The 18,839-nt window shown below is 25.5% G+C and overlaps 2 protein-coding genes across 2 annotated transcripts; one reads left to right on the top strand and one right to left on the bottom strand.

The window, feature by feature from the left end:
- Nucleotides 1-195: 195 nt before the first annotated feature.
- mfp (putative peroxisomal multifunctional beta-oxidation protein (MFP)) lies at nt 196-3,493 on the bottom strand. The gene is made up of 7 exons (XM_025688810.1): nt 3,164-3,493; nt 2,856-3,083; nt 2,686-2,794; nt 2,545-2,634; nt 2,109-2,496; nt 1,645-2,053; nt 196-1,591 (listed from the first exon to the last, which is right to left on the bottom strand). The coding sequence occupies exons 1-7, from the start codon at nt 3,317-3,319 to the stop codon at nt 266-268; spliced, it is 2,706 nt and encodes a 901-aa protein (XP_025536524.1). The 5' UTR covers nt 3,320-3,493; the 3' UTR covers nt 196-265.
- Nucleotides 3,494-17,270: 13,777 nt separating this feature from the next.
- On the top strand, nt 17,271-18,618 carry BO79DRAFT_179014 (TDA10 family protein). Its single transcript, XM_025680003.1, has 5 exons — nt 17,271-17,439; nt 17,544-18,061; nt 18,118-18,141; nt 18,201-18,316; nt 18,380-18,618. Exons 1-5 carry the CDS (start codon nt 17,293-17,295, stop codon nt 18,541-18,543), a joined length of 969 nt encoding a protein of 322 aa, XP_025536523.1. The 5' UTR covers nt 17,271-17,292; the 3' UTR covers nt 18,544-18,618.
- The last annotated feature ends 221 nt before the right edge of the window (nt 18,619-18,839 follow it).

Below are 18,839 nucleotides of genomic sequence, written 5' to 3'. Positions count from 1 at the left end.
TATGATACCTTTATTCCGATGCTGCCTGAGGCTTATTTAGAGTTTTGGGGGCTATAGAAGATGTGGAAAGACATCTCAAGGACTTGAATAGGACGATGCTTACAATTGACGTAGGTGAGGATGCATGTAGATCGCCTGTTCTTGACATCTACTACGGTGTGTACATGTACCATACGGGCCACTCAATGTATAACTAATTTCAAACAGAAAATGAATTCATGACATTATGTACATACAGTCTGGTAAATCACACCACTCCCCTGTTTTACAACTTGGCCTTGGCACCCTCCAACAGCTCGGCTCCAGCCCCCGTAATGGCAGGCTTGCCGGTGTCTACCACCGTTGTCTGGAAGATGACCACATTGCCCTCCTTCCACATCTCCGTGCGGAGGGTCTGACCGGGCAGCACCACACCAGAGAAGCGGACCTTAAGGTTCTTGAAGGCACCGTATGTGCTGAAGACATGCTTGCCAGAGACACCGAGCGAGCAGAGACCGTGCAGGATAGGGGTCTTGAAGCCACCGACCTTGCTGAACTCGGGGTCAATGTGCAGAGGGTTGCGGTCACCGTTGAGGCGGTAGAGAGCGGCCTGGTCTTCCGAGGTCTTCTCCTCGACAACCGCATCGGGCTTGCGCTGAGGAGCCTTGTAGGACGCCACGGCGGCCTTGGGGCGGGGGGCAGTGGGCTTGGGCGATCCGCCGAAGCCGCCACTGCCACGGATGAAGACGGTCGACTCGTTGTAGAAGAGATCCTCGCCGGTCTTCGCGTCCTTGGTGGTGTAACCGGAGACGACGAGGGCGGCGTTGCCCTTGTCCACGACATCGATGAGCTTGGGGTAGGTCAAGGTCTTGGCGGCGGTGGGAATGGGGAACTTGCGGACCTCCATGTACTGCTCGCCATGCAGCAACATCATGGGGGAGAAGTTGGCGACAATATCATCCATGTTCCAGGGGTTGGCGGTGTTGAACCAAGGGATCACACCGTATGTGGGCAGAGCCTGGAAGTGCTCGTTGTTCTCGTACACCAGGGGAAGATCGGTGCGCTTAGCGCCGACACTGAGGTTGTAGAGGATGACATCCCGGTCCTCGTAGTCGAAGGAGGTTCCGTCAGTGGTGGCCTGCTTGGCCTTCTCGATGGCCTGGAGGATGTTGTTGCCACCCTCCGAGTCGCCGCCGCTGCGGTTGCTCATGTTGGCCATGATCTTCTCCGAACCGGCCTGGCCATCCTCGGGGTGGTCCGCACGGCCATCGTCGAAGTTGGTGATCTTCTGCCAGTGCTTGAGCACTTCCTCAGGAGTAAGCTTAACGTCGACGGGGAATCCGTGACCGCCGGTACGCTGCCAGCGAGTGCGGCCGAACCAGCCGCTGCCACACTCGTACAGACCCTTGGTGCTGGGCTCAGGCACAATGTCCGAGCACAGAAGAGCCACCAGGGGAGCAACGTAGTCAGGCTTGAACGCCTGAACCATCTCCTCGGGCATGATGGTACGGGTCATGTTGGTACCAGCATTGGGGGCAATGGTGTTGACCTTGATGTTGTATTTAGCACCCTCAAGAGCAAGAGTGCGGGAGAAACCAAGGATTCCGAGTTTCTAAAGACAATTAGTGAAAGGCGTTAAGAAAATCAGCATTGGCGGTAACATACCGCGGCGGCATAGTTGGCCTGTCCAAAGTTTCCGTAGATACCGCTGGTGCTGGCCGTGTTGACAATGCGACCATACTTCTGCTTGAGCATGTAGGGCCAGGCAGCCTTGGTCACCTTGTAGGTGCCGCGCAGGTGGACATTGAGGACAGGGTTCCACAGGTCGTCGTTCATGTTGGTGAAAGCCTTGTCACGCAGGATACCAGCGTTGTTGATCAGGATATCAATACGACCAAAGGTATCGATGGCGGTCTTGACGACATTCTCGCCATCCTCGCAAGATGCCTTGTTTCCAACAGCCTGGCCGCCCATCTTCTTGATCTCCTGGACAACGGGCTCGGGGTCGACGAGATCGTTCACAACGACGGCAGCGCCATATTTGGCAAAGAGCAGACAGTAGGCACGGCCAAGACTATGAGCACGTTAGAACCGATAGATAGCTATCATTTATCTGCGGTATTACATACCCGTTGCCACCACCAGTGACCAGAGCAACCTTGCCCTTGAAGTTGGGCTCCTCACCCGCTTGGGCGCTGGGCAACTTCAAGCCATCCTCCAAGAGACCCATGAAGTCAGCAGGTCCGGTGGGGTAGTCCGGCTTGGAGAAGTCGTTGACATCGTTCCACTTCCGAGCAATAGCACCGGGCGTCAAAGAAGCATCGGTCTTCAGAAGAGCACCCTTAGCACGCTCCCAGCGCAGCTTGGCGACGTGTCCACCACCGACTTCGTAGATTCCACCAGTCTCAGTAGTGTTGGATGAGTGGACCAAAGCAGCCACCAACGGCACAACCCAGTCGGGCTTGAGGTTCTCCAGGACCTCGGGGGGCATGACGGTGGCCGTCATACGGCTAGCAGCTGTTTTAAATTAGCCACTGCATTCCCAGAGAAGCCGGATCAACGTACCAATTGGCGCGATGACGTTCGCAATGATGTTGTACTTGGCACCTTCCTTCGCCAGCGTCTCGGTGAAGCCGACCTGTCCGAGTTTGGCAGCTTATATAGTCAGTTAAACAGCTTCTAACCTCCGAACATACCCAAGCTTACCGGAGTAGTTTGCCTGGCCGAAGCTACCAAACAGACCAGCCGAAGAAGCAGTGTTGATGATGCGGCCATACTTTTGTTTCCGGAAGTGAGGCCATGCGGCTCTTGCGCACTGTAGACAAAGCCCCGCGTCAGCAACCACTTGAAGGCAGAGGCGAACGCATCCTGCCTACCTTGTATGCGCCATATGTGTGCACTCTGTAGATAAGGTCCCAGTCCTGATCTTTCATGTTCTTGAAACTGATATCCCGGAGGATACCGGCGTTGTTGAGAAGGACATCGATGCGGCCAAAGTTCTTGATGGCGGTTTCAATGATGGCTTCGCCGTTCTCGACACTGTCGTAGTTTGCTACTGCCTTGCCGCCAGCAGCTCTGATTTCATCGACAACCACATCGGCAGCCTAGAAGAGACACCCGGGGTCAGCGGGATTCGACAAAAGGGCGTTGGGAAAGAGTCTGTGTAAGCATAGACACAACCTACCTTGGCCGACTTGCCCTCACCAGAATGAGAGCCACCCAGATCGTTGACAACGACGTTTGCACCTCTTGAAGCAAAGAAGAGGGCATATGCCTTACCCAGGCCACCACCAGCACCGGTGACAACCACGGTCTGGTTGTCGAAGCGCAGCTCAGACATGTTGAATAATCAATGTGAGGAGGAGGAGAGGAGGGGAGGTGGGGAGATGGGGAGATTAGAGGGAGAAGACAGAAATGTGAAATGAGGAGATGAAACGGGGTATTATATGAAAGTTAGTTGGAGAGAGAGGAGAAGCTTAAGGGGACTTGGTCTGGGGGAGGGAAAGAGATGAAGAATCCGGGGGAAGAGGACGGTCGCAATGCTCGGCAAGCTGGACCAGGGAACCTCGGCATCTTTTGCAGGTGAAGCTCGGAGGTTTGATCGTTTGGCGCTAAACCGATCGGGGGGTGGCAGATGATGCTGCCTTCACATGCCGATGTTCCCTTCCACGATAATCATTCTACAGCATGATTAGTATACACACTAACTACGAATAATTGAAGCAAGGAATATCTCCCATGGTTATTCATTCTACAAAATTGGTGTCTTCTTCCACTCAACTTTCCTCAACTTGCACCCGGTTGCCAAGTTACTCCGAAACTATTATCCCGGTTATGTGACCGACACCTTTCTTTGTCTACCCATATTGACTATCCTACGGACTATCACCATGATGATATTCTTCATACGATCCAAGTAGACTTGTTCAGTCTGAAAAAAGAACTAACTATAAAATAATGACCTAGATCGACAGCTCTGATCATGTCTGCCACCACCAACATCATCAACTTCCTGCTGACTCAGACATGTGATTCTCAGCCAACGTCATGCCACGTGCTGCTACTTCCTTTATCCTTTTCACATTAATCTCAAAAGTCAATAATCTCCCTACCTGCCAGTTACTATTCTTGAGGCATGCAGCAACTTCCTATGGACCACAAGTGGTGCAGTATGCCCATAGAGATGATGCCGGCCAATCCTTCAGGCAATACATTTGTCCTCCGCAGAATCTCCCGCTCGGATCACCTCCGAAGCTTAGTCTACATTAGCAGTATATATCACTGTAGCCACCAGAATATACTACCTACACATAGAACAAATCTATTACTACATAGGGGCCCGAAGGGCCGCGTAGTGAGGGTAGTAGTATATTCAATAATATTTAATAATAATATATTACTATCATTCACTATTATTACCTGTAATTACTTATTCTTATTTACTATTACTGTATAGTTTAATAACAGTTATATATAATAATAATTAGTTATTTATATATTATAGAAAGATTATTTACTATTATTCTCAGATAAATTTTATTCTAAATTAATAAATCTTATTTAAACCGGGTAATTACATTTTATTATTATAAAATTATATACTGTTTAATAATACTTATTAAATTTTATTAATAGAATAAATAATTTTTTATTTAATATTTTATATATTAATAACATCTGTTATTCACAGTCAGAAAAGATATTATAAGATTAAATAATATATATAAACTATAAATATTCCTGATCTACTAATTATATTATTTATATAATAATATATTCTTGTAATTAAGAATTTTAAAAATTATATAAAATTATATTAAAAGTAATAAAAAACTAAATTATAATAATTATATAAAATTAATATTTTATAAATAGTATACTAAATCCAGTCTATTACTATTAATTAATAATTATCTAAAATTATTATATATATTTATTATAAATATTTATTTAATCTTATTTTATAGTCCTAACAACAACTAATTCTTTGAAAAATAATAATAAGAAAGTATTATTATTTAGTTTAAATTATTAGATTTCTAATATTATATTAAAAAAAATAAAAAAATTTATAATTAAAAATAATACTTTATACTACAGCTGAGATATATTAATAAAGATTTATATTTAATAAAGCTTCTAGTAGTGATTATCTATAAATAACTATAAATAAGAAGATAATTAATATAATATTAATATAAAAAACTATTATAAAAGACTTTTATAATAATTCTATAAAATGACTAGAGATTCACCGGGAATAGAACTTAATATAATAATAATAAAATAAATTAGATTTATTATATTAAACAAATACTAAGATAAAATATTTTTTCTAATAAGTAGAAAATAGTATATTCAGTATATTCTATTTAGAAAAAGAATAATAATAAAATTTAGTAAAATATATTATTAAGATCTATATATCAGTATTAAATTTATTTATAAAAATATATTTCTAGATAAGATGCGGGCAGGATTTATATAATTTCTAGATTATTTAAAATAAAATTAAATAATTATTTTATTAGGAACCGGCGAGGCCCAGGTATATAAAATAATAAAATTAATTTAATTAAAAAAGATAAGCTATAAATTAAGATAATAAGATATAATTAATCCATTTCTTAAATATTTTTATAAAAAGTATTAGTAACTAATTATATATATTTAAATAAATACTTATTTATATTTCAACTTATCTGCTAGAATATTATAATTTATAAATAAATTATATTTAGTAGTAAATATATAAAAATAAAAGCTAGTATAAATAACAGGTATTTTAAGATATTTTATTTATTTATTATTTTTTACTGTTATACTAAAATTATATAGTAATTTTTTTACTATGTATAAGTAAATTAATAAATTAAATTTATTAAAAAAAAAGATTAAACTATATAAAATATTATAAATTCTAAAAATATATAGCTAGAAATTAATTAGCTCTGAAATAGTAATTATTAAATATTAAAAAATATAATAGCTATAAAATATTTAAATATATATATTATTAGAAAATACTATTTAGCTAATTAAAATAAATATAATAATAAATATAATTTTTATACAGACATGGATCAGCCACTGAAAAAATAAAGATAAATTTATAATAAAAAAAAAATAATATTAATAATTAAATTTATAGTAAGAACCTTATATAGAACCAGACTATAATTATATAATATTAAAAAATAATAAATAAAATAATAATTTCTTAATTAAGTTCTAATAATATTCAGATCTTCAGATATTTCAGAGAAAAAAATTAAGATTAATAAGTAAACTGAATTACTCTTTATAAAGTTATATTAAAACTAGTAATATTAAAAAGTAAAAGAATTTTTTAAATATATTTTAAAAAATAATAGCTAATCTTCTTCTAATTAAAATAAAATATATTATATAAATAACCTAGAATAATATCAAGAGCCAGAATAATTTATTTAATTAATAAAAATATAGACTATATCTTTTTAATATTAAAATATTTTTATTATTTAAAAATAATTATCTGATGATTACTCTCAGCTTAATAATATTAATATTAAAAATAATACTAATTATAAAAAATTATATTATATTTTAAATTAATCTTTTTTTTTCAGGGACAGTAGTAAATCTGATATTTTATATTAATATTATAATTAAATATATTATTATTCTTAATTTACTGTAGTATATCTCTAGTAAATATTATAATAAATATAGTAATAATTATTTATTCTTTATAAAAAATACTATAAAAGCCTTTTATAATAATTTTAAGATTAATACTGATATTAACTAAAATATCCTGAAATAAAATATTATAAAGACCTAGTATTATAATAAAGAAATTAATTAAATATCTTTATTTTTAATAAAATAGACTAGCTGGTATCAGATAAATCTTCTTTAAAATTCTAAATATATTATAGTAAATTCTGAAATTATTAATAAAAAAAAGAAAAAAAAAAGACTTTACTTATAATTAATAGAATAATTATATAAAATAATTATATTTAAATATCTTAAGCTCAAGTTCTGCTTAGAGTAAATATATAAAAATATATAATTATATTTATCCAGTATAAAAAGTTAGAATATAATAAATAAAAATAATATTATTAAATAATATAATCAGAGAATTTATATAAATAAGCTAGAAATTAATATAATTATTAATTAATATAAAAAAAATCTTAAGTACTGTATCCTCTACTAATTAATATCTATTATTAATATAAGAATTTGTAAATTTAAAAAAGTATTTATATTTATTCTAAATTTTAATAAGCTGATATAGTTTAAGAATAAGCTAGATAATATAAATAATTTAATTATATATTTATAAATAAAACTAGATATTCTTATTAATAAATATTATCTTATTATATTAAAATAATATACTAAAGTACTACTATAACTAGAAAATAAATTAAATAAAATTATTTAGAAAAAAAATATCTCCAGAATCTAGATAAAAAATATACTAATTAGATATAATAATAAAAGATAAGCTTTATATATAATAATATTATAATTTAATAAAATAATTAGAATATTTTATTATTTTAAAATATAACTTAGATAATTCCAAATCAGATAATAGAATAGAAAAGAAAAAATATAATAAATTATAAATATACTGTATAGATATCTCTTACTTTAAAAAATTTTTTATAATTAGTAAGACTGAACTCTGGATCTTAGAATTAATTAAAATAAAATATATTTTTATTAGTAGTATAAATAGAAAATCTTATATATATTTTTTTAAAATATCCAGTTTTCTGGGAATAGACTTAAACTTTTTAAGTAATATAACTGAGATTAATATCTTATATAATACTGTATAATTACTCTGGAAGATTAGAATAATAAAAATCTATAATTTAAATATAATAATAAATTCAGAGGGCTGATCTTAAAAATAATTAATATTAAATTTAAAATATTTTATAAAAAATTTTTATTAATTATTTTTATTTTTATAAAAAGAAATTTTTTAAGAAAGCATGGTCAGGAGACCCTTTAAATTATTAAAAAAAAAAAAATATTTTTATAAATTATATTAAAAAGAGATATATTATTTTTAATAAAATTAATATTATTATTTATACTAATATTACTATCAGTATTATTATCAGAACTAGTAATATTATTAATATTTATATTAGTATTACTATCAGAACCAGTAATACTATTAATATCTATATTAGTATTATTATTAATATTACTACTGGAATTAATATTATTATTAATATTTATATCAGTATTATTATTACTGTTACTATTAATATTTATTTTTATATTATTATTTAAATTAATATTAATAATATATCTAGTACAAGTATCAAGATTAATATAGAAATTATTTATATTAGGATTATTAGCCGCCACTGGTTTAGCTACTATTAAAATTAATATTAATATATTTTAGTTAAATAAATTTTACTTATATAAGAATATTATCTGAATACCTGATAGGAGAAGAATTTATATTATATTTTAATTTTTAATAATTAGTTTTTCAAGAATAAAATATAATAAGTATTACTAATTAGTATAAATTAATTAAATAAAATAAAATATAATTCAAGCTAAATAGCAGAAAATAAAGAAAAATAAAAATTAATTTATAAGAGATATAACTAGAAATAAAAATTCCAGATAATTTTTATAAATTTTATAAATTATAATAAAAGCTTAATAATATTTAAAGCTATATTATTAATAAATAATATTTTTTAAAATTTAAATATATTTTTATTATCAGAGATTCATATGTATAATTACTATAGTAACTAAAGATATTAATATTAAAGATATTAATTATAAAAAGATAGATATTATATATATTAATAATTTATAAATTAATATTATTATAAGAGTTACTAAGAATTTATTATATTTATACTTATTTAAAATAAATATATATATATCATAGATTATATAAATAAGAGGATAATAAATAGAATACTACTACTAAATAATATTAATACTAGTAATTAATTATAATAAATAATAAATATATATTTAAAATTATTATAATATTATAGTAATAGTACTAATATTATATACTTAAGTACTATTATTAAGTATTTAGTAATTAGTACTACTATAATTATAATATAATTTTAATTTCTATTACTAGTACTTAGTTACCAGCCTTTTAATATTAAAAGAGTTTTGTAAAAGCTTTTTATAAGATTTTATATATTTAATAATAAAAATTAATACTATAATTATTATAATACAGCAGGCAGAATTAATTATTAATTATTAAATTTATAATATTAATTATACAGCTTTTTATTATTTATTTAATAATATATATAATTTATACTATTTATAGTTTATTATTAATTATCTTTATTCTACTATTTTTATTTATTATTTTTAATTTCTCTATAGATACTAGCCATCTGAATAACTTTATTTTAATATTATTATTATAATTATACTTTTATATTATTTATTATAGCTTGTTATGGGATCTACAGCAGAATTTATAATAAAATCTATTTATAATTATATAAAAATTATCTTTTTTTTTTTTTTTTTTTCTTTTTTATTATCTTACTTTTTTTTATTAAGACTTCTACTACTGTACTTCTACTAAGTCTAATTCTTATATTATTATTTTAAATTATTTTTTATATTATTACTATGCCTGCCGCCATGCTTGTTATTATAATTATTATTATTATTATAATTATTTTTATTTCTGCTAGCTTATTTTTTTATAAAAAGAAGTCTACTCTTTTTATTATAAAAAATTTTCTTAAATTTCTAGATTTCTTAGCTAAAATTCTAGAGAAAGTTGTTATAATTCTGGAAATTATTAAAAAAATTATTAATATTATATTAGAAATTAAAAAAATATATAATAAAATAAAGGAGGCAGAGAAGGCAGTCTAAAATTAATAAAAATTTTAAATAAATTTATATCTCTTTAAATATATAATTAATATATAACTGATATATAGCCAGTACTTTATTATTAGTATTATAATAAGTTATTTTAGAAAAATTATTATTAAAAATATAAAACAGAAAGAGACAGAAAAAAAGAATAATTTAATAATTATTTAAATAATAATACTCAGATATAATTTCTCATGAAAATATAAATTTTTATAACTATTAATTTTATAATAATCTAATATAATTTATTATTTAATATATTTTACAGATATCATAGCTTACTTATTTAAATTTTAATCTAGTATTTTTTTTTTATTTTATTTATATCTTCCAGTTTCTGTTTAATATTATTATTTTTATTCTTATTTTTATTCTTATTTTTATATCTATATTTATTATTAATATTATATTTATTTTTATTTTTATTTTTATTACTCTGCTGTTGCTCCTGTCTATTAATATTAAATATAATTTTAATTATTTTATTCTTATTCTGAATAACCAGTTCCAGTTTTTATAAATAAAATCTAGCTATATCTACTTTATTATTAAAATAATTTAATCTATTAAATTCTTCTAAAAAAAGATATTCTTTCTTATATACTCTAGTAGAATTATTTTCTGTAAATTTATTTATATTAATAATTAGATAAGTATAATATATTTTAATTATAGATATTAAATAACAGGAAAAGTTCTTAATACTAAACTTATTTTAAAATTTATTATAATTATATAAATTGTCAAAGACATGCAGAATAAAATAATAATTTTATTTATTTAATAAAGCAGTATTAGATATATTTATAAAATATTATTTACTAGTATTTATAAAATAAGTTAATATTATAAGCTGGATTATAATATTTAATATTAATTAATATTATTTATAAAAGTCTTTTATTATTTTTTTTACTTATATTATAATTAATCTTTATCTAGACTAGAATAATTATTAATAAATAATATCTACTGGACCTAAGAAAAGATATTAAATATTTAATTAAATTTAAATTAATTAATTATAATCTGGTAAACCAGGACAAAATCAGTTAATTAATAGATTCTTTATATTTATTAAGAAAAGAGAGTAAGAATCTAGTTATTAAATTTTCTTAATACTAGATTTAAGAACTTATTTTTTTATATTTTATAAAGATTATAAATATAGATTATTATATTCTTATATATTTTATAAGTAATAAAAAAACTAGAAAATACCTGCTTAACTGGCTATATTATTTTTTTATTATTTAAAATAATAATAAACTACTATTATATACAGAGAGTTATCTTCTTAAATATTTTATTATTTAATTTAGAAATTCTAATTTAATTAAATAAATTAATAAAAATAACTAGCTTCAGTTAAATTAGTTTATTTTTTTATAAACTATTATAATTAGTAAATAATTATTTTTATAAAAATTACTAGTATAACTAAGAATTATTATTTCTACTAATCTGATTATCAGAATTGAGCTTTTACTTATTAAAAAAATAAATAAATATTAAGATTTCCCAGGGACTTTGTAATAGTAATAGTATAATAATAATATTTAATATTATTATAGCTATAGTAGTATATCCTGACTAGAATAAATTAATTAAATCTTAATTTTAAAAAAGTAAAAAATCTAATTTATTTATTTTTTTTTTTATAATCTTATATAGAGAAGCCCGGCTCTAAAAGAATTAAATTATATTATTTTTTATTTTAATTATCTTTAATACTTGCTCAGAATATATCTCTAATTATAATATTTTTTTTAAAAATTATTATTATTAGCAGTATATAAATACTTAATATTTAAAAGATATTATTTATTTTATTATATTTAATACTGGCAGCACTTCTTACATAAATTCTAATTAAAGAAAGAAATAAATTTATTAAAAATAAGACTAGTACTAAACTGATATTAATTAATATATTCTAGAATAATATTTCTAAAATTTATTCTAGATAATATCTACTGTCTTTATCTATTAAGTATTAATAGAAATATAAAATAAATATTAATATAATAATATTATAATATAAAAGCTGGTTACTGAGTATTTTTATATAATAAAAATAAGTAGAAGAAGACAAGAAAATATTTATAATTTAAATATTATTTTTTTATTATTAATAGTATATTAATAAATAGATACTATTAGAATATCTAGTATATGAATATATTTATATATAAAATATATTTTTTATTATAAATATATATCTATAGCTTTTTTATACCACTCTATATATTTTCTTAGTAAATCTTTATATTATTATTAATTTATTTTTTAATTAATTATATTATCTCTAACATCTACTGGCCTCTTATATTTTTTAATTTATTTATTTTATAATTATTTATAAGCTATCTGTGGAAGCTTTTTATAATATAATTATAATTTTATTTCTTATAGAAAGAACAGTTATTATATTTCTAATAATTAAAATAAATATTATTATTATTATAAGAATAAAATAAATATAATTATATAAAAAAAAAATCTTTTACTAGATATAATATAATATAAAAATAAAAATAACTAATATAATTTTTAAATTAAAGCTATACTCTAAGTCTTAATTTAATTATAATATTTCTAATTTTAATATTTATATCTTTAATCTAGAATATAAGAAGATTAATATTAATAATTTTTTTTTATATTTATTTTATTTTTAATAAATATAAGTAGTTATCTTTTAAGATCTTTAAAACAGCCTGTATTTGTATTAATAAATATATTAATTTATTAATTTTATTATATCTAGTTCTTATCTATTAATATATATATCTAGATATCTTGTAAAGATTACTGGTAAGAAAAGTTTTTATCTTTATATTTATATATATTTCTTTTATATTATCTATATTAATAAGATATTATCTTATACCGGTATTAATTATCTTTAGACTAGTATATATAATATCTTTAATAAATTCTAAAATATTATTATCTGTATAAATATTAACTAGATTATTTTATTTATTTATATCTGTAATATTAATTATATTATTACTATTAAAATTTTTTATTATTTTATATATAAGTTCTCTGGTTACTAAAAAATCATTATCTCTAAGAATTAGAATTTTAATTTTATTTATTATAAGAACTATGTCTAGTTCTGTCAGGAAAATAAATTTAAATAAAATAATATTTATAATTTAGTTTCTATATTTAAATAAATTTATTAAAAATTATAAAAAATATAATTAATATTTTTAAGAACCAGAGAACTATTTTTCCTAGTTTTTATTTATTATTAGTTAAAGTCTAATTATTTTTTTATAATATATTCTATAAAAGTCTTTTTCTAAATACTTTATATTTAATATTTTATTAATTAATAATAACTAGCTAAGCTACTGCAAATATTTATTTATTTAAAAAAAAATTCTTAAAATTATTTAAAATCTTCTATATTATCTAATTTATTATTTTCTTAATATCAGTAATATTTTTTTTTTAAATTTTTTATTTTTTATAAAAGCTACTAGTTCCCTGTTTTAAATAATTTATTTATTTACTGAGAATCCGGCGGCCGACTTATTAAGTATAAATATAAAATTAATATATATTATAATAATTAAATCTAGTAAAATCTTGTTAAGATTATATTTTATAAAATAAATATTAAAGAAGTTTAGAATCTGATATTTATAAATAAATATAGTTTTAATTTATTTTATATAGAGTACCTGGCTAATAACCTGATTTATAATAGTTTTTAAGATAATTAAAAAAAAGAAATAAAGATTATAATATATTATTTAAAAATTAAGTCTGGCTAAACTTATTAAATAATTTATTATTAATATTATATAATAATTAAAATTATAAATAAAATCTTTAATAATACAGATCTGTTTATTAATAATAAGTCTGATATATATAATTATATAATTAATATCTATCTTAGTAAGAGCTGCTGAAATATATATCTATTTTTTTAGAAAATAAATTTAGATAATTATTTTTTTTTTTTTAAAAAATATCTGATCCTGCAGAATAGGCAGTATTATTTATATTTTAAATATATTTTTTAAAAGCTATTTTAAATTATTAATATTAAGTTCTATCTTATTTACAGAGCTATTAATTATTAATATTTTTATATAAATTATCTTTTTAACTTAATTATAAAAGTCTTTTATAAAAGACTTCTTTATTATAGTCTTACTCTCTAGTTTAGATTAAATATAATTTATTTATTTATAATATTAAATAGTACTAAGCGCTTCTACTACCTATACTAAATCTAAATTAATCTTAATATTTATAAATTCTAATTAATTAAAATTTATTATTAATTTATATAATTTATTTATATATCAGTACATTTACTTATTATTCTTTTTATTTATAATAAAGATATTCTATCTATAGATAATCTTATAGATTTTATATATTATAAATTTATTAAATTTAAATACTGATATTATGACCTTTTTAAAAATTAGAAATATATTTATTTTAATTTTTTAAGTTAATCTAATTAATAGTACTGATTCTTATATTCTCCTGATTATTATTTATACTAGAATTCTTTGAAGTTAATATAAGATAGTATTAATATTATTCTCTTTATTTAAAATATACTTGATTAAAAATTATTAATTATAAAAAATCTTTTTATTATTACTGCTAGCTATAATATTTATTATTTAGTTTATCTATATAATACTTATTATAATATTTATTTAGAAATTAGACCGGAGAAGAAGCTTCTTATATTCTAGAAAATTTCTTATATTATTATAAAATAGTATAGCTGTTAGTAGTAATCTAAACTTTATATATAATTATATATAAGCAAGGAATAATCTTAATAATAAATTCTATAGTATATATATCTTATTAAATATTATAATTTTAAAAAAACTATATAAATCCCTGGGAAAGCCAGCTGGTATTCTTAAATTAATTATATTATATTTTTATTTTTTTATTATATATTATACTTTAATTATTTATAGGCCATGTCAGGCTTCCAGTATTTAATAAAATATAATTATAATTATTTTAATACTATTAATACTATCTTTAAATATAAAATATTTTTATATTAATTTATTTTTAATAAAATCTTTTTCTTAGTAGCAGCTATTATTATAATATAATATAATAATAAATAAATCAGTTATTAATATAATCTTATCTATCTACTGATTAATTAAATGAGGCAGAATTATAATTAAAATTAAATAATCTTTTAAAAATTCTGTCTTATCTCTGACAGCTTTATTATATTTATATTTTTATTAATTAAGAATCTATATTCTATCAGCTATAAAAGCTTTTTATAATATTCTAATATAATACTTATATATAAAAAAAAACTAATAGTTTTCTAGATTTTTTTTATTTTAATAATATTAATAATTATTATTTTTATTATTAAGCCAGCGAGCTTTATATTAACTATATAATTTATATAAATTAATTATTAAAATTTTAATTATTAACTACAGATTATGTCTTCAAGCTAGAGATTATTTTTATTAATATCTAAATTTATATAAATCTTATCTTTATTATTAAATTAATATTTCTCTGTATTTAATTATTTCTTATATATTATAATTTTTTTATAATTTTTAAATATAAATTATATCAGAAGATCATTAACATCTGTATTAATATTAAAAAATTATTAAAGATTCTCTGCTATCTGGTAGATAGTAGATTTAAAAATATTATTTTATAATATTTTTAATATATTAATAATTTTCTTTATTTTCTTTTATCTTAAAATATTATTAAATTATATCTTTATATCTAATACCTGATTAATATTAATATTATTAATTATATTAACTAGATACTCTGTCTCTTCTAATATATATAATCTTAATAATTAAAATATAGTCTTTATTCTTATATATATTCAGAATAAATCTTTAAGATTAAAAATATATAATTATTATTTTAAAATAAGCTTCTTTCTATTTATTAATAGTTTATATTTTTAAATTATTTTTTTTTTTTTACTTTATTAATTAATAGACAGGCTGGACAGGCTAAAATTATTTAATTTTAATTTAAATTTTAATTTTATTTTAGTAATATTTATAATAATAATAATTTTAATTATAATATTATTAGTAATTCCTATAGTAATAGCAGCCTTTATAAATCTTATCTAGTAAATCTTAATAAGTTCTTATTTTATAATATTTTAAATTTTTTTAATTAATTATAAAAAACTTTTACAGATTATTTCTAGAATACTTATCTGGTAGATATATTTTAAATAATATATTTTTTTTACTTGGTTTATATATCTGGAAGGAACTATATATTTATATAAATATATTTTTTAATATTTATATTATTATATTTATTTTACTAATATATAGATTTTTTTAATAAAAGATATTATTCCTGCAGTTTAGATTTTCAGATCTTATAGAATATATAAAATATATAATATAATTATTTATATTTTATATAATTTTATTAATATATCTTTGGTTATATTTAATTAATTTTTATATTTTATTTTAAATTATAAGTTTTTATATATAAGTTAAACTAGTTCTATACTTTTATATATTATTATTAGTTTAATTAAAATATTTTTATAGTTCTAGCTAGTATAATTTAATAAAATTAGATTATAATTATTCTCTCTATTCTTTCTCGCTATTAAGTTTAAAAAATTTAATTAAGTTTTTTTTATTTTTTTTAGTAATTTTTTGAGCTGAATTCTCTTCTATTAGAAGTATCTTTAGTTTCTATTTTATATTTATATTTATTTCTTCTGAATTAATACTTTATTTTTATATTATTTATAAAAGTCTTTCAGCTTATCTATATTTTAATTAATAATATTTTTAAATTTATTTTTTATTATACTAAATTAGTCTTCTGCAGAAATATCTAGAATTTTATATAGAAATTATAAAAATAAAAGTAGTATTTAAAAGAGAGAAGTTATAAATAAAAAAAAATATAAAAAAAAAGAGTTATAAAGAAAAGAATTATAAAAAAGAGAATTATAAGAAGAGAGAAAAATATAAGATTTCTAATAAAAAAAAAATAAAGTAACAGTAAATAAACTATAAAGAATATATTTAATATAATAAATAATAAATAAAGTAACTCTTACTAGATAGATTTAGAAAGAAAATTAATCAGCTTTCTACAGTAGTAAATAGCTATGAAATAAGCTTTAAATGGTTATATATTTAGATATAGTTTATATATATAATATAAATATTAGTATAACTATTATGTATAACATAATAGAATGTTTACTATATATTTTAGTCAGTAATTATTAGTAATAGTTGTGCAACTGGCCATAATCTCCGGCAACTTACGCCAGCGGCCTACTATGTACTTTCTCATTCTCCCATAAAAGCACCAAAGAAGATACTACAATCCCCCACAATGCCCGAAATAATCGACGACAAATCCCAACACTGCATCCCCTACCTTCTGGAACGACTCCAGGCCCACCAAGCCCGCCATCCCACCAACACCCCGCCTTTCTTCCTCGGTCTAAATGGCGTGCAAGGGGCCGGTAAAACAGTCCTGGTATGACCCCTTTCCTCCTAATAATGATCACGCTCAATTACCCTTTAAGGGAGTAAAGAAAACAAATCAGTTCACTAACAATCAAATCAAATGGGGGCAAAAAGGTCTCAACCCTCCAATCCACCCTCCGCTCCCCACCCTACTCCCTCAACGTGGTAACCCTCTCCCTCGACGACCTATACCTCACACACTCGCAACAAGAACACCTCGCCGCCTCGCACCCCTCAAACCCGCTCCTCCAGCATCGCGGACAACCCGGCACCCATGACCTGACGCTAGCGAAGGAAGTGTTCTCGGCGTTACGGGCGGGCCAGCGCACTGCGGTCCCGGCGTACGATAAGTCGGCATTTTCCGGACAGGGCGATCGCGTGCCTCCGTCACAGTGGGAGGTAGTGAATAAGGATGGTGAGGAGAAGGTGAAGGTGGTGATTTTCGAGGGGTGGTGTGTGGGGTTTCGCGCGTGGGATGAGGAGGTGCTGAAGAGGAAGTGGGAGGATGCGGTTAGGTTGAAGGAAGCTGCTGCGGCTGGTCAGGGTGAGTATAAGGGGAGATTGGGGCATGTGGAGTTTGAGGATGTCAAGACGGTTAATGAGGCGTTGAGGGGGTATGATGTGATTACTGAGTAAGTTTTGTCTGTCTCTGTTGAGGGATGGCAGCTAATGATGGTGATGACTGCAGTCAGTTGGATGCGCTGATTCATATGTGAGTGGCTCGTGCCAGCTTCTAAGCAGTTCATCTCGAGATGCTAATTGATAATGCAGCGATGCGCAAGACCTTCACTTCGTCTATGACTGGCGACAGGAGCAAGAGAGGACCCTTCGCGCTGCAAAAGGGACCGGTATGACGGAGGAACAAGTCACGAAATTTGTTGATGGCTGTAAGTATTACTTCAGGCTACCCAGTATTTATTCAGATGGACAAATTCTAACTCTAGATACAGATTATCCCTCTTACGAACTCTTCACTGAAACTCTCCGGGCGGGTACATTCAAGCCTGTCCCTCATGCTACTACAGCATCTGCTCCACCAACAGGCTGGGAGGGGAGACAGCTTCGATTGGTTGTGGATAAGAATAGAAGAGTGCAGGAGGTTATCAACATCTAAATGCTGTATGTTTATTTTCGCGTCCTTGAAGTCTAAATCGCAGGGTTTTAGTTGTATATATATTGACACAGATAGATCATCTACTACTATACACACTGGTACTAGTATTAAGCGTTATCTCTTCACCAAATTAGAAACAGACTTGAACCAAGCCAATACTTACATAATGTGTAAATAAAGAAAGGTTACTATACTATTGTATAGTTTCCACTAGAACGCCATATTACTTTTCTCCGTACTACTAGGAGTACCATCAGTGGAAGCAATATATACCACCACAATGCTCCTTCATACTA

The sequence above is a fragment of the Aspergillus costaricaensis genome, assembly GCF_003184835.1.
Source record: "Aspergillus costaricaensis CBS 115574 unplaced genomic scaffold BO79scaffold_30, whole genome shotgun sequence".
Lineage (NCBI taxonomy): Eukaryota > Fungi > Ascomycota > Eurotiomycetes > Eurotiales > Aspergillaceae > Aspergillus > Aspergillus costaricensis.
Note: the sequence above shows the minus strand (reverse complement) of the source record. Positions and strands in the feature narration are given on the sequence as shown.

Coding starts and splice junctions, on each gene's coding strand:
- mfp (XM_025688810.1), bottom strand. CDS start 3,319: ATGTCTGAGCTGCGCTTCGACAACCAGACCGTGGTTGTCACCGGTGCT. Junction 3,084..3,163: donor GTGAGGGCAAGTCGGCCAAG/GTAGGTTGTGTC, acceptor TGTCTCTTCTAG/GCTGCCGATGTGGTTGTCGA. Junction 1,592..1,644: donor AGGCCAACTATGCCGCCGCG/GTATGTTACCGC, acceptor AATTGTCTTTAG/AAACTCGGAATCCTTGGTTT.
- BO79DRAFT_179014 (XM_025680003.1), top strand. CDS start 17,293: ATGCCCGAAATAATCGACGACAAATCCCAACACTGCATCCCCTACCTT. Junction 17,440..17,543: donor GGGCCGGTAAAACAGTCCTG/GTATGACCCCTT, acceptor GGGGGCAAAAAG/GTCTCAACCCTCCAATCCAC. Junction 18,062..18,117: donor GGGTATGATGTGATTACTGA/GTAAGTTTTGTC, acceptor TGATGACTGCAG/TCAGTTGGATGCGCTGATTC.